Consider the following 21,265-nt stretch of genomic DNA (forward strand, 5'->3'; position numbering starts at 1 on the left):
TTTTAGATATATATATATATATATATATATATATATATATATGACAAAAGAGCAGTTATTCGTAATTAGACAACAGAGTTTCAAATAAAGTAACTGACACGTGGTGGGTAAGATTGGTAAAATAAATCTTCTTTCTCGTATGAATTCGTGCAGCCTATTTCATTCGCGCACATACTGAAGGTAAGATTACAATGGGTCCCCTATTTGGTAAAGTTTTCCATTTTGCAAGTGTACAATCCCTCGACCCATGTTAGCTACAATCGGCTAGCAAAGCCTAACGACTAGTGCCATGGTGTCTGAAGCCAATTTAGGTAACTCTCAGCACATATTGAAAGTTTTATTGACTACATTCACCACTCGATCAATAGAAGCCGACCTAAGTGACCCGTAAATTATAGTGCAGCATCACGAGACTGGTGAAACATCAAGGCGCCTTAATTCAAGTTGAGAGCGTCTTTAGTCATTAAAACTTGTCTCGGTGTCGATATGGGATATATGAGCTCCTGATACGATCATTAAAATATCTTGAATTTTTTCATGTCAAACTCCAGTAGGTCAGGGGGTCGTAACGACAGTGCGTCAAATTCACGAGTTGCTGACTGCTCGTATGTTTATCAGTACACTTACTGTGTAACTTGATTGCACTCACCACAATTCACTACCCCAGAAATTCGAAACATAAGTTTCAGAGTTCCTTTCATATTCCTGTCTGTTGAAATGAAATTATGAAATTGAAAGAATTCTCACTCGGGTGATGGGTGCAGCAGAAACCAAAATAGTGGTTGAGAAGCTACTATGTGTGACGTTGAACCAGGCTCTGTACACAATTCGAAGTAAAAGATTCCATCCTTCCGTGGAATTGCTTGGAAAATCTCGGCCCCGTTTATCTTAGCATCTGGGGCAGTGAATCCTGTGTAGAACCAGTCCGCGTGTTGCATCCGTACGTTAGCACAGGCGCCTACGTGCACACGTAACAGGGACCAATGTGGAATAGGATGAATGGACAGCAACAAGGACTTATTGGACAAAACGCGGATGTGGCATTAGGTTTCGTTGAGCCTTCGCAAATGCGTTGACACATTTACTTGTGCTGACTTGGGACTTAGACGATTTGCTTTAACGACCTATTACTTTCAACACTGGTTGTTTAGTTAAACGGATTCCCGCAGATTTTGAACAGGTATGACGTCGCCCGATGCTGTAATAACACAACTAGCTACTAGTTCCAGTCATTATTTGGAGAGGCACGCATTTAAAGCAGGAATAGATGCAATATCCTATGATATCCACTACTTTTCCCGGGCACTCGCTGCCAATTGATGGCTCAGATGCACGTCCAGAGAAAATCAGGGCGATTGGATCCATCCCAGTTCCGAAGGGTCCAAAGACCGGAACACGATGTTCGCACAAAAGATGTTTCACAGGAGTCCAAACTGCAAACTTTGGATGGATGTATTCTATGATGTAGTGTTAAGCTAAAAAGGGTTTTTTAAAAAAAGAGTGCCGCAACATTTGAATCCTATGCCCTTGTTTACAGCCATCTCTCGTCGTTCAGCGCTACCGCAGTCAGATTGGCCCGGAAAATTATAGGCGCCGTCTGATGCAGGCGGATTAGAACTTTGCACAGACTGGAAAGGAGCTGCTAGCTCTAGAACGATTGCACAATTATTTTTCGGAAGAAAAGTCGTGCTTTTTCCAAGCCTTAAATCACCAGTCAAAGCATTTATCCGTGTATTGAGTTTAGTTCCAAAACGTTCACTGAGTATGCTTATTTGACTTCAGACGTTATCCTATCATCCAAGAATGCAAACTTTCATAGCTGACGCACTACCCACGACATATGTTTCTGTCTATGGAAAATCAGGTCCACAATTCTAACTCATTTGGACGACTGAAATCATACCAATAAAAGAATTCAAAGTAGGAAAAATCAAGGAAACTGTCAAGTGTGATCTCATAGTGAGAGTTAACCCAATTACTCACAAATAGCTGACATCAAAATAAAACAGAAATGCCAGAGCAGTTTATATTTTTCTACGATAGTTATGAGTGTATCGCTTGTTTGACTTTGTGATAAGGAAGCTAATGGTAGTTCACGCAAAGCCTGAACTGAATTGAATGGTAGACAATGGCAAATCAGTTTGCGTCAACATCGCGACAGTTCGAAAGTTCAAAAGCTCAATGAGTCAGTTACATCAGATGAAGGTCGAACGAGTTTCATACCTGCAGATCATTAAATGCATTTCTTTAAGAGCTTGGTGGTTAGCTAAGAGAGTGTTTGCCTGTTCTGTGTCTACAAAGTCCCACACTGGTGGATCGACCGAAAACAGTCCTAAGTTCGGGGGAAGTGAACGGATTGCTTGATCGTCTAACTGAAACCGACTCGAAAACACCACATTATGTCGTGACTGAAAGCGGAGCACCTAAACCGTGGTCTTCGGGTTCCATACCGCTTGACTCATTTTTTCACTTAACTGTTCAGCTGTATGGACTTTGATTTTACCTCCACTATTACCGAAATGTTTGAAAAACAGATGATTTTCGCCGCTTGCACTTTTAGTTCACAGCCAACTCCCGGCGTTTTTAACGAAGCAAGGAGGACTAAATTCCGGATTCATGATTGCTCACGTTACTGCGGCCGCATTAGGTGAGTGTCTTAGAGCTGTCCGACCAAACTTCGTGTTCATTTGCAGTCATGTGCACACAGTGATTCAAACTTGGCTTTTGTATTTTGCCTGGTGCGAAACAGGGTGAGAGGAACTCCAAAGCGTTTCTGTCCGATCCAAATCAATCACTTGATAGGTTACCATAAGTGTCCAATAAAGCAAACGATTTTGCTAATTTTCGTGAATAACGAGTATCCATTTGAGACCACATGTGAACCACCGATGAGAAACCCATCGCCAAGTGTGAAAAAGAAGAGCTCTGGAATACTCTAATGAGGTTGCTACAAGCGACTCAAGAGACCTCATACGATGATATGGTTACCAAGCGCTAAGTCATTTGCGCATCACATACAATCCAGAACTGGTCAAAAGATTAACTGGTACTAACTGGTTGTGGAAACATGACGGGTTTAAGTGTGGTTGTACATGCCAGGCAGATGTTCAAACCAGGCAAACAAGCTGGCACATCCCGTCATAAAACGAACCCAGCTTCTTTCCTGCTGTTGCCGAACACATTATTTGAGAAATGCTCTGGTCCATGAAGCCATGTATCGTCGTTAACCTATACTGGCTTGTCTACACAAAACCCTGCCAGTTGTCACTTTTCGCCCAAAACTTCTATCGTTTTACTAAAGAGGTGACCTAACGATCGAGAGATTTTCTGTCTAAATAGTTTTGTCTGAGTGGTGACTTGTTTTTTATATTTTCGAATCCCAGTCAAAAGGAGTGGATTCTACATTTAGTCTGATTACACTAAAGAGCCAACCATGTACAGCTAGAAGTTTCGACTAACATTTCAAAATCCTTTTTCCCGGACAAACTGCTCCATCAAGACTACAAGATGCCGGCTTAGTTTTTTCCCAAAATAAATTTACTATTATTAAACAAATCATTGAGCTGAGCACTATATAAGTGATGCTGGTTCACTGCATAGTAAATTTTGAAATAACCACAGAGTTTCAACTGTTGTTCGCCATTTATTAATGTGCATCGCGCACCATTCACACCACAACGACCGTTAACCCAAGCAAGCACACCGTGTCTGAGGTAATCTCTTAGAGCTCATCAGTCTACTTTCATACAAAACCTAGCGATATCACATCTTCCGTCATCTCTTTAATCAAATTCGTTGCTATTTTGCCAGTATTTCTCCAGCGGATACGCGGACATCCAAACACACGACCTATCTATCACTCGAACAGCATAGAGCTTGAAGTGAGGAAGTGACTTGTTCAAAGTATTAAACAGATATTACAGCCACAGTGACATCACAAAAAGCGATAGTTTTTCGCGACAGTTCGATCGTGAACAAAGGCGAAGATGCCTTGAAACATCAACAAGAGTATCAGGGCGTTGATCAGTCTGTACATAGAAGAACTTTCATATTTGTTATGGAATTTAGGGTGAAAACAATTACACGAAAACAAACGGCTGTAAAAAGAAACAAGAATGTGGAGGGAAACTCGGTGCCAGCAATGTATCAACGTGCCGCAGAACTGGTGAAAAAACATACCAGCAAATACTGGTATGGTTTGCTTTCAATGAAAAAGGGAAAACACTTCAGTTCTGATAGGTTTTAATAAAGCATCTTCCAAACCATAGGTTGAAGACTTGTGTATGACTAGCCAAACGACCCTCTTCAAGGGACTGCTGTGGTTTTGTCTTCCTCTAGCGAGCGTCTACTTCTTTGGAACGAACTAGCTTTCTGGTTCCAACATTGTCCGTTTCCTAAATAGTAACTTTATGTCTGCATTGTGTACCTATATTTTAAATGGATTGTAATGAAGTTAAGAGAGATTGACTGCAAGGTTAAGTACGAAGGTTGTTTTTAGTGGGCTTATGTGGATGGAACAGTGTCTACCGCGTGTATCTTGTTTCTGTAATGAACAATCTCCAACCAAGTCCAAGGCGACTCAAGTGGTTGGAGCTCGAATTTATTGACCAGAACGTCTGTGGTTAGGACTCAACCTCTGCCTCTCGACTTCCCCTCTCTAGGCTTGGGCAACCTGGCAGTATCCCAGCTTTCATGCTTCCTTCAAGTAGCATGGCAGGATGTTACAGCAGAATGATTAATATCTTTATTTAACCAAGTTCAAATCGGAGAGTCAAAGGTAGTTTGTGAGCTTGCACTGACCATAATAATAATGTACAGGAACAATAAGACTAGGCGGCCTGACTATCCTTGTGAAAGGACTACATGTCAAGTTTCTCCAACAGGTTTGTTCGAGGATGCGGTCAGCTATCGCTGCAAACGCTAATCGGACCAGAAACTATCTAATGCACTGTCTAGTTGATAGACTGCCTTAAAGAAAAGAATCCGCTGGAAAAATTCTTCTATGGGATTATATTTTAATTACTCTTTAACTCTGTAACTGAACAGTAACCAACTGGTCAGCATAATTCGCATTAACTATGAAACCAAACTATTCCAATTTAAGCGAGAACCGTCACTAGCCTGAATGGATACAAGTGATGTACGTATTTTCGAAATGTGCAAATCATCAAGACAAGGGGTGAAGGGATGAAGCCGCTTACGGGGGCTAGACCCACCCGCTCGACTGTCCTGTAAAATGCTGTCAAATAAAAGCGATTTAAATTCGGCTAGTAAGCTGGGTACTTCGGGGAAGAGAAAAAATATCGGACCATGAGAAAAATATGAAACGGAGTCACTCCCCCAATTCGTCCAAAAGCAATTCTTAGGAAAACAATACGCACATGAATATGATGCAACTGGTTGGGAGTGGAAAGACAGGCCAATTTTCTTGCCAATCCGCAAGCTGAGTGATGCGCATGGCCCCATTGAGAGTAAATGTGGGAGAAACTTTCGTATAATATGCACAATGAACCAATTCAAATCACCTGATTTGGACCAGACATGCCATCACTTGTGACGAGGAAAATTTTCGCTCAAGGATAGTTTCAATGTCTGACCTGAACTACTTAAATGGTTGAAAAACAGGAACATTATTCACTGTGTTTTCAGTCTATCACCTAACCGGATAATGTCCACATGCATGTTCCATACCAATGTGAGTGCAGTGTAGAAATAGAAAAGGCCTTGTATGGTCAGTGTATACATCACACCCTAACATTACGTAAAAACCACTGAGGATCGTAAGTGGACGATTTTATGCTTTTACTGCGTTTTACGACTTGATAAAAACTAGTATGCTTGAATGCACCAGACTGAAACTGAAACTTTCAGCTGGAGCCTGAGTGTGTATATAGAATCATTGGAGTGGTCATCTCCAGTGAAGTATTCATTTAAATTATATATACTGAAAACCGTTAAGTATTCTCTATATCGTCATTTCGTTGCCTTAGTAAACCCTTAGTCAATTCGGTTTCTGCAGTGGTCGCACCCAAATAGAGACTACTTTTTGTTCGCACCTTCACTATCATCGTAGAGTAGGCTGTCCAGTTTTACTACACTACAATAAGGGTAAATTTACCATCAATTCATCGGCTGAGGTGTTCCTTTGCCAAATTTAGATAGGCTTAGTTGACCCAAAGGCTGTACATTCAGGTTACGTGAAGTGTCGGTTGATAACACTACTAATACTCTGAAGATAGCTATTTCGACCCATCCTGCCAGTCGTTGCTCTAGAAAGTTATCGATACATCACAATAAAAAAGAAACTACACACTTGTACATTTGAAGGCTTTTTCTATACCAGAGTTCATAGTGTGATACCAGATTTGATTCGTGAAAAAAATGAAGAAAAACAAGTGTACACTGTCAACACAATTTCACAGTCCGTGAGTAACAGGTAACTTTTTGGATTAGTACTCTCAAACTTTTGGCAACTACTCCCAGTTGCACACGAACTTGGTTTCGAATGCAGACTCCATTGAATCTAGTTGAATATGTCGTTTGTGATAGTCCGCTTGAACTGGATATACTGCACCAGGCCACTTCATGTCTCATTTTGTATGATAGTCCTAAGTAATGTGTTACGTGTGGACAAGAACGGATTGCGAAATCTCGACTATCGTTCAAACTAATACATGAGGTAGCCTGGGGCAGCACATCCAGTTGCATTGGATCATTGTAAACAAGCTATTCAGCTGGATTCAGTTGAGTCTCTCGTCAAAAGCAAATTTCTGTGGAAATGAGAGTATTTATCGAAATCTGTCCAATGTGGGTTCCAGTAGGACATGAGGTTGACGGAACCTGGGAGTCTGGTCCCACCTGACTAGCCCCAACACGGACGAAGCCGGTCATGGGCTGTCGAAGAGTTTCCAGTAATCTTATGATTAGTTCATTACGTATACTCTCGGGCGTATTTACTTGGCAACTTAGTTGCCAACAAATTTCAACCGATTCTAAGAAGCAAAACACGAGTACTCACCACCCTAGCCTCTAAAGTAGAATGTCACGCCGGATTGCTGTTTCTTTCTGAAACCAGAAGGGAAACAGTGAACCTGGTTGAGCGATGGTAAAGTTGATTTAGCTTTGGCTGCGAAAAAACGTAGAAACTCTATTGTCATAGTCAGAAAACGCTTTTAACAAGAACGATCCAAAGCGGTCACCATAGTTACATGTTCTTTGTAGCGGGATATTTTTAGTGTTTTTATGCTCATTTGATAGTAATATTTATGCATCTCAACTCGTTTTGGCTCTAGACAATAGAACCGAAAAGTTCAACGTGGAACGACAGGCGATTCGATTATCAATAATTCATGAGTTTCTCAACCAATAGTCACAACGATCTTATTCTTTATAGTGTCGGAAAACAAAGTACTGTGTCATCCATCCAGTGTGGATAGCATATCTACGAGTGCGGCTCAGGAAGATCATGTAAGTATGGGAACCTTTGCAGCGAGGAAATGTTTACAGGTTGTGAAAAATGTGGAAACCGGTAAGTAGTACTTTAACAGGTTGCTGAAATGCTCTGAAGACGACTATTACTTAAGTTAGATCTATCTCTATGATCACACAAAACATAGCTTTGGTCACAAATGCAATTTTTTCTCCACCATATTTTGTCATAATTTCAACGATTTGTAATCGCATCCCCTGCTTAGATAGACGATAGACAGAAAAAGTATTTGCTTTCTGAGAGTTGAATCTTTGAAGACAAAACAACAAATCCTCAATGGATTAGAGGCTGCTGGCTCCAAATTCAGTGCAAATCATATTTTGATCAGATAAAAGTGGAGCAACACTGGAACTCTCGAGGAAAATCTTCTTGACATCTTGCAGTTTCTCAGTATGTTTGGAGCACTACAATCGGTTGAACTAAGATTTTTTGGAAAGAGCACCTTCCTAGAAAGACGGAGATAGTAGAGCGCTACAAAGCTTTACACATGTGATCACCTGACAAGAGTGCCATCTGTGATGGTGAGCGTTTTTATTTGTGAAGTGCAAACAGCAACTGCAACATAGTAAAGAACGATCCGAGGTAGAAAAATTGTTACAAATGCGGGAGAAATTGAAGGGCTTCTTTGAAAATTCTGCTTTATGTGGGTCGCCACTTTAATTACGAACAACGTATATTCTACTGCAGCTACATTTGCGACTAAAACGTTCCCGATTCACTCGATATTCATGTTCTCTCAGTTCAGAGCAAAGTTACACATGAATGTCCTTCGTTTTCATGCGGCCGTATATTTGCGAGTTTCATGTATATTGCGAACTTGCAATTGTTGTAACCAAACAAAGATAACAGAAACTGTTACAATCATATCCCCCCACCTAGAGGTGCTTGTGAAATTCGAGGGAGCACTAGCACTGAACTACAGTGCATTGGGACTTCAGTGAACGATAGAAGAAGCAGAAAATTGCAGTTTAGTATAAGAAACATTTTTCCCCTACTGACGAATCTTATGAAGTTACTTTCGGAATCCGTACATTACCAGAACCAAGGATGAAACAGTCCGTTTTAGTCTACGTCTTTCTCAGCAATACTGTATCACCCGACCTATCTGTACCTTCCAAGAATCAGCATCTAAATGCTGTGACAAACTAAGCTAATGACATTTAAGAACGGTTCATAGTTGGGAAACCGAATCGATTTCATTCGTTCGGTTGATCGCCACTGTTTCGGTTAACAGCATAAAATCAAGGCTCGATTGCTTCTGGCTCCAGTTATTTTCATCCCATTACATCCAAACACTTTAATCTCACTTCTCACGCAGAGAATTCACGAGAGCTAATCATCACTCGAACCAGTGACTGTCCGCACAATTTACAGCCTTCCCGTATTCACATCCATAATGATCTGTTTCCATTTTACGCGTGAAAGGGATGCATTGAGGTCTTGGACTTTCTTACAGCATAAAACCGATTCATGATTTCATTTTGAGTTTTGCATTCCACTGATCCGAATATCGAGTCCTCTGTTCTAGGACCTGTGTTCCATCAGAATGCTTTTTGGATGAGAATTTCCAGATTCCACTTCTTCCACCTGTGCGCGCAAAAACTTCATTTTTGCGAACTCAGCGTAAATATGAATGGAACAGGCTTACTACGTGGACCAAATAGATGGGGTGGACAGTGGTGGTTGTCAAACACTGGCGCACTGCCGAGGCCAAAATTGCACTGAAATTAGCTGATTAACTGCACCTAATGGGATCACGTTAAAAACATCGGGAGGTGCCAAATTATACGAAAGTAAATAGTGCGGGTTCACTTTTCGCCTAACCATTCAAATAACCATGACTCAGACAAACAACATAACCGATATTTTGCCCCAATTCTCATGGACTATCTCAGGCAATCGCGTGCTAGCGAACCGATGTCGTGTGGTGGCCGGAGGATGGCTAATAAAGTAAACTCTGGTCATATTGGCATTGATTAAAACGGCAGTTTCGCTTACTAATTCTTGCACGTTTCCTCAAAACATTTTCTAACGCGACTGCGGCAATGCCACCTTCGTGTAGCATCCCACTTTTGAACGATCGTTTCTGGACTTCAACCATGTGCTTTTGTCGGCAAGAGAAGCGAGATTACAAGATATCTGCCATATCGGAACTTTGTTGCATTTGCACATTGTTCGGTCATTCGACGAAACCGATGAGCGAGTTGGTGACCTAACGTAGCATGCGTACGATATCGGCCATCAGACAATGCACTGAACTTGGGTGTGTGGCAAGACAGACGCAAGCAAACATACAGGCCACCGCATATCAGGCGTTCGCCTTGCTTTCAAAAAGCTATGGATTATATCTCACTAGATGTGACCACCTTACTTTAACCGATTAGCAGTGGCATGTACAGCAAACAAAAGAGCTGAGTTATGTGACTCAAGCTACAGAAGGAAGCTTAGGAAGATCCTTCCGACTCTGTGGAGTTACGTAAACCTAAATAGTTCGAGAACCTTGGGTACTTAATCGACCTGAAGCGTACCAAAATCCATCAGGCCAATGGCACCAATGAACCTCATCACTATCTGACTGACAGGAGACAAGGTGGTACTCTCGACTTAATGATTCAATATGAAGCTTGTTAGCAGTTGAGTGGAAATTGATTCAATGAGATTTTTCGGCTGCCTCAAAGCAGGAGAAGAAGGGGGACAGTCACACCACATATGAAGAACGGACAAAAGGTGACCCCGGTTCCAAAGATAGTGTGCATCACCGAACCCTTGCACAGACCGCATTGGCTAATGTTGAAAAGAGGTATCTTGGCACTGGGGGAAGAAACGGATAGACTGTTGGTGAAGTGAGCGTATTTGGGAGATTTCGTCATTTATGTGGCGAAGTTAATTTAGGCTGAAAAATCCGGGAAGCACTGTGCAGCTGTTATCGGGAGTTATGAGCAGTGTGCACCATAAGAAACCCAAGGGAGTCTCAAACCCACAATCTCTTGGTTAATAGTTTGAAGATTTAACCGTTCGGCCACGATTGGCTGGCCACCAGTAGGATTAACTTGCACCTGGGCAGGATATAACACCGCTCATTTTTTAATCAAGAGATCCACAACACGTTGTCACAATTTTTGACTGGATCCTCGGGTGATTAATCCCAAAAAAGATCAAACAGCGGTGCAATGCTTCTTAGCTTTTCAGCAGAGGGAAGCTTCATTTACAGGAAATTTCCATGAAAACTGAATAGTTGCCAACACCCAGTAAGTATGACTTACCGCTTGTGTGGAGGTAGAGTTCTAACTGGGATTCAGCTGTGTCTCCCGTTAAAACCAAATGCACATTCAAATATTGTGTCACTAGGATTAACTTGCACCTGGGCAGGATATAACACCGCTCATTTTTTAATCAAGAGATCCACAACACGTTGTCACAATTTTTGACTGGATCCTCGGGTGATTAATCCCAAAAAAGATCAAACAGCGGTGCAATGCTTCTTAGCTTTTCAGCAGAGGGAAGCTTCATTTACAGGAAATTTCCATGAAAACTGAATAGTTGCCAACACCCAGTAAGTATGACTTACCGCTTGTGTGGAGGTAGAGTTCTAACTGGGATTCAGCTGTGTCTCCCGTTAAAACCAAATGCACATTCAAATGATTGTGTCACAAAGTGTAGTCTCATCAAATCAAATTTCAGATAGCACATTTCAAGGTATCTGCGGCTAAATTGATCTATTTTCGCCTACCTGTTATTTTATGGCGCTGAAGTCACTCTGAAATTCTTCAATAGTAGATCATCTTGGACCAAATAAGGCAAACGAAAATAGAGTTATCAGGGGGGATCTTGGTTTTCGTTTCTATCAGGTGTGGTTCGGTCCATATCGTAGCCTTTTTCAAATCTTCATACATCCTACCTCAACCCTCTAATTCTACCATGAGTTAACAGTGGTTTCATCCTATCTATATTATATCAAAGCCTTCTTATTATGTGGGTCTGTTTATCTCTGTGTCGGACAGTCTGATAGTCAGAAAGCTTGGAGAAAAATGAATGATCCCAAAATTTATGCAGTACGGATAGGAGGGAACCATTTTGTAATATCATCTGCCACCAGAGAAAAAACGCTAAGAAGCAGCCGATGGGTGTTCTGATGTCGGGAGCAAACGTACATTTCTACACCCGAAGAACCTATACTCAACGGAACCATCATCTCCTTTTTGCGGTCGTTGAAACTGAACAAATGGCGACTGGAATTCTCCTTGAGCACTATAAAGCGGTCATGCACTAGCCTTCATCATGTTGAACGAGTTAGTTACGAAATAGGCTACGGGACAGGCCTGATTTTTGGGCTCGAGTGGCCCAAGTGACCATTGACTCATTGACGTTTTGACCCACTGGACTACATAGCTACTTCAGCCAAGTACTCGTCATCCATAGCACAAAACTTGATCTGGACGCATTTGAACTTTCGACAACTTGGCTGGACACCGATGAGCGAATCGAAGTAGCTTTTTCCGTCCGATTACAGTCAAGACGCAGAAAGGATGAACTTCAGTTGGCGACATTCTAATTCTGTTGTGAATATACTTCTTTCTGCATTTCAGTACTTGCCATCGAGCTATTGGTCGCATCCCAAGCGCTGGATTTACTACGTCCCTTGATGTCAACGGAACCCCTGGAAATGGTGCACCGCTTAGTTCGAAGCGTCAGTCCGTGAGTTAGCATGATATTCGAGTTATTATTCGGTAAAGGAGCCAAAGACAAAGGCATCGGCTGGAATATGAACGGTGCTGTTTGAGCAAAGTATTATACTGTATCATTCCCGATGATCCAGGGCTGGACCTACAATACATCAAGATTCTGTGAGGGTCCGTATGCTTTCTTCGATAATATCCACCCGCTTACGGTTGCAGGACCCGCATTCTCTTCAAGTGACTTGTAAGTAACTACCGACTACCAGCAAACACCGTGCATACACGATGCTCACCTAACGAAATCCTAGGATTGTCCCAAAATAGAATATCTGGCTACGTTCAACGGCTGAACAGCGAGGAAAAATCGATCATACTTTGACAATCGCTGTCGAAATCAACCGTATGTCTGAGAAGGAACTTGTTGTTGTGGGACCATCAAGCATCGCATATCGTTTAAAAGATTAAGTGTAGCATAATACACCAGAATAAAATTGATTGAGCTGGGCGGCAAAATACTAACTAAATGAGATTATGAACAGAACAACGTGCAAAATATTACTGCTTTCAACTTAAGCTAAAAATGCCTCCAAGAAAATCGTCAAGGGGCTATCCGGTTCAGAAGTCTAAGAGGTACAAATACTTACCCCAAATGCCTTAATTCGTGATCACTGCCCGAAAGTAGCATTTACAAACAGCACTTAAGAAGCCGCGCCATAGCTTTAAGTGCCGCTCAAGGAAATATATTTTCATAACAATGATAAAAATTTTCTGACCTTTTCTCTGACACTGACGTTAGAATGAAACTGGCCGAAGTTTGGGAAATGATAAGCAGATCAAAAATTGAATTTCAGTGCAGACACTGGCTCTAAATCGACACTAGTTGTTCATAGCATTTTGTGGCTAATGTACAAGCAGCTTCTGGAACATATCCAATAAGAGTTCCGCAGGGAGAGATTTTTACAATTTAAAGTCAACATTTACAAGTCCTAAATGAAAGGCCACGGCGGTGACTGGGGTTTCAATTACTGAATGCTCACAACCTGTTCAACAACAGTACGGTTCAAACTATCGATTGCAGTGACTAGTAGAATCCGGCTATTTAACGCGGACTACGAATTCTCAAGGAATCTATGAAGTCTTTGAAACTGTGTTGGAGTGCTAGATATTGAGGTTCCACTAATTACTGTGTTATGTGATCTTTTCAATTCTTCGACCCCGTCAGAATACGCAGAACTAACGCCACTCGAGAAGGTGACTAAATATCCAAGTGATTTCCTAAGCCAAAAACTTCAAATTAAGCAGAGGTAATTATCGCGCTGCGGTTACTCATGCTGCACGGATTGGATTTTGTCATCCAAAATAACCCACTGGAATAATGTACATTCAGAGCATGGTATAAGAAGACACTTTCATGAGACCATGGAAGTGAGACCAAACAATCACGCTGGTCGAACTGGTTGAAGAGTACTTACGCGACATAGGAACATTCGCTAGGGGGATGGGCCTTGACAGAGTGAATACGGTAGCATGTGCTCACAAGAGCAAGCAAGGATACGCAGATTGTGACCTCTATGACAATACTGACAGGTGGAGATGTGTCATTTTGTTGACGACTGAAAAGATCGAATGTCAGCAGAACGCAAAATGATGGTCGATAGGTTCATCCAGTCGGTTCAAAGTGTACTTTTAGCCGCATCTCTTGTCTCATTCCAGTTCTCCCTATCTGGATACTGAACAGAGTCTGATGATGGCTGTTGGATTTCGCAATTGGCTGGGAGCTATGCAGCTACGATCCGGCTTGTTAACATTTGATTGATAGGTCTGGACTAATTCCGTTTGCTCTTGAATCAGCCAGAGTCTGAATTTTCACATATACTTAAGCTAACCCTTAAGCACGCGTCTTTCGTTCTATGGCATCAGGTGAACTCCAAGAGGCGTTCAAGCAGAACTACATAAAGTGTGGGGGAATGACAAGTGTGGCGTAAAGAGCCTCATGTCGGGATGTGTCTGTACACGTTACATTGGAGGTGCATGCATCAGGGCTGGAAGTCTCCCGAGACATTGGGAAAATTTGGATTTGCACACTTTGAAGTTTTTCCCCCAGATTCCAATTAACACATCATGTCGGCAACCTAGAGAGCCCACAAAATTGAAACTGACAATGAACTGTTGGCGGTTTTCGATCAAACCTCTCATACCGAGGACAAAACCCAAAACACCTTCGACAAATATACTCATTGGCACATGAATTCGGTATTCACCGGAGACTCATTCGAAAACCAGGTGAATCTCCCGCTCATGATACTCTTCAGCTGAGATTCAAGTGAGTCTCCAGTGAAAAACAAATTTGTATGCAAATGAGAGCATTTGTTTAAGCTCATGCAATTTGAGTTCAAGTAGAATATGAGGCTAAAAAAGTCGGGGACCGCGTCTACCTGATGAGCCCTAAGATGGGATAAATTAGTTTTGGGCTCACGAAGAGTCTTCATAAACCTTGCGAGTACTCTCCTCTATGCAAAACAGCTTCGTTAGTCAGAAAATCATAAGGTAAAGAGTGATTATGGTGATCACATCTCATTCTCGGGTTCACACTAGAAGCGATGACCATGTGTCTAACGAAAACCAGAGTGAAGATAAGTCTGGCATGACAACAAAAGGGTGTCGAGCTGTGGTGTATACACCTACCAAACAAGCAGTCATTCGAACCTCACTAGTTTTCTGTTACATTGGGCTCTCTCGATACTTTGCCAGGTAATCAGCTGGTTTTTGAAGATCGCGATAGGTGAAACTCTATGTGCCAATTTTCAACAGCTGGTTGCATTGTCAGAAATACATCAGATGTGCTATTTCTCCAGATATGACCTCAGTTAAAAATCCCGTCAAAAACGGCTCCAGAGAAGCTTACTCAACATCTTTCCTCCTGATTCCACAAATTCGTGGACCAATGTATAGAAAATGCTCAATAACTAGAATCCAAGTATTTTTCACTCCGGGAGCAGCGCTTCATGTTTTTCTGTTTCAAATCGAATAGGTTTTGCATTTACATCCACCGCGCAGCGATGTTAAAACCTGTTTACTCCATTTCCTTCCGAAGGGTTTGGGAAAAAGACCGATTTATGGCACCCGAAATAGAAGCGGTCACTTCTCTCCTGCGCAATGGACAAGTCTTAGCGACGGTGGAACCCTACATTGATAGATACGCGAAAACGATTACAGAGGATTGCGAATCGTGTCTTCAAACCTGGAGAGGAGTACGGTGTGATTGCCACAACAGGAGTGGGAGGACTTATTGCGCACGCCACCATCCTGGGACAAACAGTGAACAATCTGAAGGCCCATGCTCAACCGGAACAGATTATCCGACTTGCGACAAAGAACCCAAAAGATGACGTTTCCAAAGAAGAGTGACATACATTACCACGATTAGGCCATGATTTGCCATAGACTAGCCAACCTTATTTGAAATCGTCCTTTATTTTACTGAACCGATTGATGATTCCTCTAGGTCCCTCCACTAAAATTCCCCAAGCGCTACCACTTACCTAGCCCTATCGCTCTGGTGTGTGTGTGTTCAGATCGTGGGCCAGATTGCCATTTCGTCTGTGAGTGATTGGTGGAATTATGATAAACAGAGTATAAGGTTTTTAATAGAAACTCAATTCTAAACATCAACCGGTGAATTTGTAGGCCTGAAACATTCCTTCGAAGAACTGATTGAAAATAGCAGTTGCTCGGAATCTATGGGAACCACATGCCTGACAATAACGAATTTCGAGCACTGGTACTTGAGTCGGTTGTCCTAAAGGCGTTTGGACAGAACGGCCGCATAATCGAAAGTGTTTGGCGGACTCCGCTACTTTCTCTTATGTTTTCAGCATTCGAAGTGTAATGCCGACGATGGCCACAATGTTTGACAGACCAAACATTTCCTTACTTCTACCAGATGGGTATCCTCAGTAAAAGATTTTGTATCCATTTCATTCTGGTGGGGCGGTGCTCACGGAATTACTGCGCTTGAATAGGGGTTCTAGTTCTTCACCAACAAACACCGGACCCACTTGAATCATCACGGATGAACAGGCATATTCACGATCAAGTGACATATGCAGTTAATCCGGAGCCTAGAACGGTCTACCAACCTCCCCAGTTGTGTCAACCAATTGATCCGTCCGTCAGGGCATCAGGACAATCTGAACTCATTACCCTTATTTAAATGTCCATCCAAGCTGGCCGAAACAGATCGGTCACCAGCTGCAATGCTAAGTAGCGCTCGTGTTTCCTTATTTCTAAACAGCCATTCGTGATGGGGAGTAATAGAGGCGAAACTATCGAAAGTTCCTGGTCCTTTTGGTATACTGCAATATTGTTCATCTACTTAATATTATACGGTATCAAGACGAAAGTATTCATCCTGAAGGAGTCCCCATTCAGAGTACCATAAAGCAAGAAATGACGAGAATATGAAGAAAGATATTTGCCGAGAGGCATGTCCGGTCTAATAGTTCGTAAAATATGCACAATCCAAAGATTACCAGGTCAAGGGCTTCGTAAATGAATGGATGCTGAAGTCCAAACAGCCATGTAGAAAACAAGCAATCGATGTACGGTTGAGTAACCGAACAACTTTGGGATAGGTAAGGCAAACTCGAATATACGTGAAGTCCGAGGATATTCATTCTGAATCTACAGGACCTGGTTTCTGGTTCAGGCCTTCACGGGCTTTGAATTCAAGTTTAGCTTCAAGTCGGCGTTTACTTCGCTGGTACCGTTGACGTTCCTTGGCATCGTGAGCCATGCGTTCTTGAGCCGGCAAGCTTTGCTCACCGTTTAAATGTTCATCAAGCTTGGCATTAAGGCGAATTCGGGCAATCAATCGGTTTTGTTCCAGACTGCGCGTGTCCTAATGCACATAGAGGAAGAAACCCGAAATAAGTTACATGCTAAAACAAAATTTTTAGTGATATGGTGCTCTAACGATCTATTCAAACCCTTGCAACAAACATAAGTTTCGGCTACAGACTCAGAAACACTGGTTGTCAAGAGGCTGGAACTGAGAATACCTACGGACTACATTCGGTTGAACTAACGATTAGGTTTACCACCGGAATTCGCGCAGATTTTGCGTGTGCGATGTCTTTGTGAGCATGTACAGCGCTTAAAATCGTCGCTTTACAGTACGACCACCTCTTGAACGCGACCCAGTTAGCTTAATTTTCAAGATCGTGTAGAAGGAGTACTGCACATCCACTCTATACCGACGTAAAAAAAATTCAGTTAAATTCGATCGCATAACAGAGTTGGACATAAAAAAGGGGTAATCTTCAAATCAGATAGTTGCCAGTGGCCGCCGTGCGCAGGATCTCGATTACTGCATGATTTTGTCAAGCATTTCCCTGACCACTTCGCTAGCTTCCGTTGCCGGGAAAACTTCTACTATCGCTTCCATATCAATGTGAAAAGCCACAAAACACAGAATGTCACTATGACTGAGTCTTTTGGTTAAAAATATCGAACATGATTGAATCACATGGAGAATGGCATGCTGCTGTTCTACTTCATGATTGTCAGAAGTTGCTAGCACATGTTACATAGAAGACCTGGGTGTTTCGGCCACGATTAACTAGAGGAGTGACAACAACAAAAGAAAGCGTTCGATTTCAGGAACCGTTCGGTGCACAGCTGCCACGCAGCCGCAAGGAAGCATGGGGCCAATGTACTGCCGAGTCACCAAGAACAGACAAGAGCAATCGAAAAGCCAGAGTTGGTTTGAACCACGGACCTGCCGGTTCGGGTGGGAGTGCTGGATCATACCAATTTTCCATGCAGCTGAACCAGTCAGAAAGTAACTATATTACACCGACGAACGCACATTACCTGAAACACGAAGCAGGTTCGTTCAAAATACGATACTCTTTTATATAACTCCCTAGTACGATCGTATGTCGAGGGATAGGGTGATCTGTTGTGGCGATAAAACTGAGTTTGTCTCAATTACTGCCACCTATAACCTGACAACAACTTGATTATCAAGGATCGGTTGGCACTGGCAAGTCCCCATTCATGTTGATATACATCGGTATAGGCGTCTATCCGGAAATCAGTTTGTGGCCGACTGTGTATCTGTCCCCGTAAGAGAGAGGAGACCGAACAATAGCACGAGGGAACTTGGCAACTGTGACGGAAGACAGCAAGTAAGGCTATTCCCCAAAGTCCCGAGGGTCAATAGGAAAGATAATCGGAATCCTGGAAGCAGTGGACTGGATGACGACTAGGCAACCGGTCGAAGAGACCTCTTGTCGTTGTTGGCCCTCAAGGGGAGGTTTGTACAATTCAAGGCAGTTGAGGATCAAGACGAGTCAATACGAGCCAGCTTCGAAAGTGACACTGTGCCTCCGATGAAGTGCTGAATGAACAGGCTGTCACAGTCGATCTAGGGGGAGCGTGCTGAGCACCGATTTCTCGTATGCGGACTTAATGACAGGGTGTGTAGCGACGCATAATACTGATGAAACCTAGAGAAAACTATCGATTCTAGGCGGTTCAAAGAGTCGTTCCTGCAGCTAATCGACAGTTGAGCTGCAGATCGTTAAACCGTTGAGCGACGTTCGATATCAATTGCCTTATCCCAGATCATTTATAATCGGTCTTAAATACTCCTCAAATTTAACCTTACTCTTACTTAACGTAATCAACCCACTGCTAATTCATCCACTAGGTGTTATTTGACCTTCTCTAAGAAGATACTCTTATTTATCACCACGGTGGTCTCACCTTTTCGGCCTTTGTTAAAAACTCACCACTCTATTGATACAACCACAATTTGAAGAATGTGGATAACATAGTAACAAAAATAGGCGAATATAGGCAAAGCCGCCGTTGTCTGGGCTGTGTACGCGACATAAAATGTAACGACTGCAGAAAGCTTTGTATAAAATAAACAGCAATGGAAGTGCACACCATAATTGGTGAACAAAAGTGGTGCACAAACAAAGCATCAAGAAACGCATACGAATATCATGTGATAGCCACATAGCGTGGCATTTGTTGGGCACTGGATATAGGATACTTTCGATAACTAGGATTCACACTACAGCGAGACGGCCCAAGTGGCTAGAGAGTGAATTTACTGGCCGTAAGGTCAGTGGTTCGAACCCGACCTCTACCCCTCGACTTTGCCTGTCTAGGCTTGGGCAACCTGGCAGTATCCCAGCCCTCGTGATCCCTTCTGGTGACATGGCAGTTGGGCACCGAAAGGGTGCTACGGCTGAACGACACTGCAGCGACTGGTAACCGAGCCAGTGAAAGTCATCAATTATCCCAATTTTAATAGAATAGAGGGCTTATAACTTGGAAACGTGTATGTGGAATGATCAGGGTTTGAAGTGCAAAGCCTAACCTGACTAAAATCCACTTGATTCACCCAACCCTTTACCCCTAACCCCGTCATCTTGGCACTTAGTAGCCCGACGTAGTTCAATAAAATACGCGAGAGATATCCAAGGAAAGTGCTCAGTTAAATGCTCTGCACCGGAAAAGCAAGGCCCTAAAGTCGATTCAAATTGATTACGATTGCCGGGAATCGCCCGTGTAATTACTAGTCATCAATACTAACCTCTAAGAAGCTTTCATTAACTCTGAGTTCAAAAAGACCCATTGACTGATTGATCGTCTGCTTTAAAACAGGACAACCTGGCACCTCATTCAATTGGCCCGACGAAGATTTAATTAACAGCGAAACCTTGTCTACCAACAATAGCACGCTTCTGAAGCGATGACTTCAAGATCGACGCACAGCATTTTCCAACTAATTTCTCTGTCTTCATATCCATCAGAACATCTTCAACAACTTTTGTCACTTCTCCCTGAAGAGGACCTAAGACCAAAGTACCGAGTTTCAAATCTAGTAAAATATAATATATAGAGAACTCTCAGTCCGGTAACAACTGATCGATGCTCACTACACATAATATAGTCCACTCGAATACTCAGTTCATATAAGCTGATACTAACAGCCGGAAGTTCCGGAAGAAATAGAGCTGTCACAATACAGTCTAATCCACCAGGTGTTCCAGCCGCATGTTCGTACAGCGGACGACAACAGTAGCGCTTTCGTTGATGATGACACTGTGGTGGGCAGATGTACACTAAAAGCGGATCATGTGAGGAAAGCTACCATACTAACAACAGCCAACAGTGACAAGAAGGCTGTTAATTTAGCTCTCAATGGTGAACCAGGTGAACCAGCTCGGGAAGAGCTTTTACATTCGGACCGAACACAGACCTGCCGCTTTCCCGTCCAAATGCAAGGTAACGACGGCTGATCAACCGCTTGGTATAGTTTACAAATATGAACAGGGTAATACAAGTCATCCTACGCACATTTCTGATGCGGAACAAGGACGAGACATCCAAAAGGTGGGTTCAGGTTTTTGGGATTGGACTGGCTTGAAATGCATGATGAAATCGCGACAGAAAGATCAAAATTTACCGATGCTAACAGCAAACCATAAAATGTGGATATGCATAATTTACCAGTTGTGAACAAAATGGAACAATTAGCGAGTTCTTAGCTTACTTGACACTTCACGGAGATGCCTGTTGAACGATGTCGCAAAAATACACAGTTTGCTGTCTTATTTATTTTTTGGCCACCTGGGCCCCAGCCACGAACAAAATCTTCTTGGATTTCCTCCTCCTCGAACAAAAACTTGGATGGCTTCTTTGTGGAATGAACTGATCGTGGAAGAACTCCAACGGACAAATTTTTAGAAGCAACTGTAGCAGCATTGTATGGGGCTACGAACCATCGAGCCAGTAAGAAAATTCTGAAGTTGGTGTGTGACATATCATTATACATCCATCACCTATAATAAAAGGTAATCGTTTTGGTATATAGCTTATAACAATAACAAAATCAATGCTAGCTGTTAACATAGGTAAAAAACAGCAGTTCCCCAATCTTGGTTAGGTTGGGTGTCAGAGCACGATTCTGGACGATCAGTTTGAAGCAAACGAAAAGGCAGTACTCTGTTACACACTGCTGGGATGACGACTCAAGTAGAAATGAGGATAAATTAGGGAAATCTTGAGATTGGTCGGG

The 21,265-nt window shown here is 42.5% G+C and overlaps 3 protein-coding genes across 3 annotated transcripts in view; 2 read left to right on the plus strand and 1 right to left on the minus strand.

Moving 5' to 3' along the window:
• T265_03344 (hypothetical protein) overlaps nucleotides 1-15,882 on the plus strand; it is a gene marked incomplete at both ends in the record, with an annotated part of 55,631 nt that extends 39,749 nt beyond the window's left edge. Inside the window, 4 exons of the mRNA XM_009167805.1 lie at nucleotides 2,561-2,647; nucleotides 7,394-7,528; nucleotides 12,076-12,184; nucleotides 15,260-15,882. Coding sequence (XP_009166069.1) covers nucleotides 2,561-2,647; nucleotides 7,394-7,528; nucleotides 12,076-12,184; nucleotides 15,260-15,554 — 626 coding nt within the window. The remainder of the gene's footprint in view (nucleotides 1-2,560; nucleotides 2,648-7,393; nucleotides 7,529-12,075; nucleotides 12,185-15,259) is intronic.
• A 771-nt stretch (nucleotides 15,883-16,653) lies between these two features.
• Nucleotides 16,654-21,265, minus strand: part of T265_03345 (hypothetical protein) — a gene marked incomplete at both ends in the record, with an annotated part of 7,806 nt that continues 3,194 nt past the window's right edge. The window contains 2 exons of the mRNA XM_009167806.1: nucleotides 16,654-17,065; nucleotides 20,741-20,961. Of these exons, the coding sequence (XP_009166070.1) occupies nucleotides 16,838-17,065; nucleotides 20,741-20,961 (449 nt within the window). The remainder of the gene's footprint in view (nucleotides 17,066-20,740; nucleotides 20,962-21,265) is intronic.
• Nucleotides 20,389-21,265, plus strand: part of T265_03346 (hypothetical protein) — a gene marked incomplete at both ends in the record, with an annotated part of 2,337 nt that continues 1,460 nt past the window's right edge. Inside the window, one exon of the mRNA XM_009167807.1 lies at nucleotides 20,389-20,580. Within this exon, the coding sequence (XP_009166071.1) occupies nucleotides 20,389-20,580 (192 nt within the window). The remainder of the gene's footprint in view (nucleotides 20,581-21,265) is intronic.

The sequence above is a fragment of the Opisthorchis viverrini genome (assembly GCF_000715545.1).
Source record: "Opisthorchis viverrini unplaced genomic scaffold opera_v5_46, whole genome shotgun sequence".
NCBI classification, from domain to species: Eukaryota; Metazoa; Platyhelminthes; class Trematoda; order Opisthorchiida; family Opisthorchiidae; genus Opisthorchis; species Opisthorchis viverrini.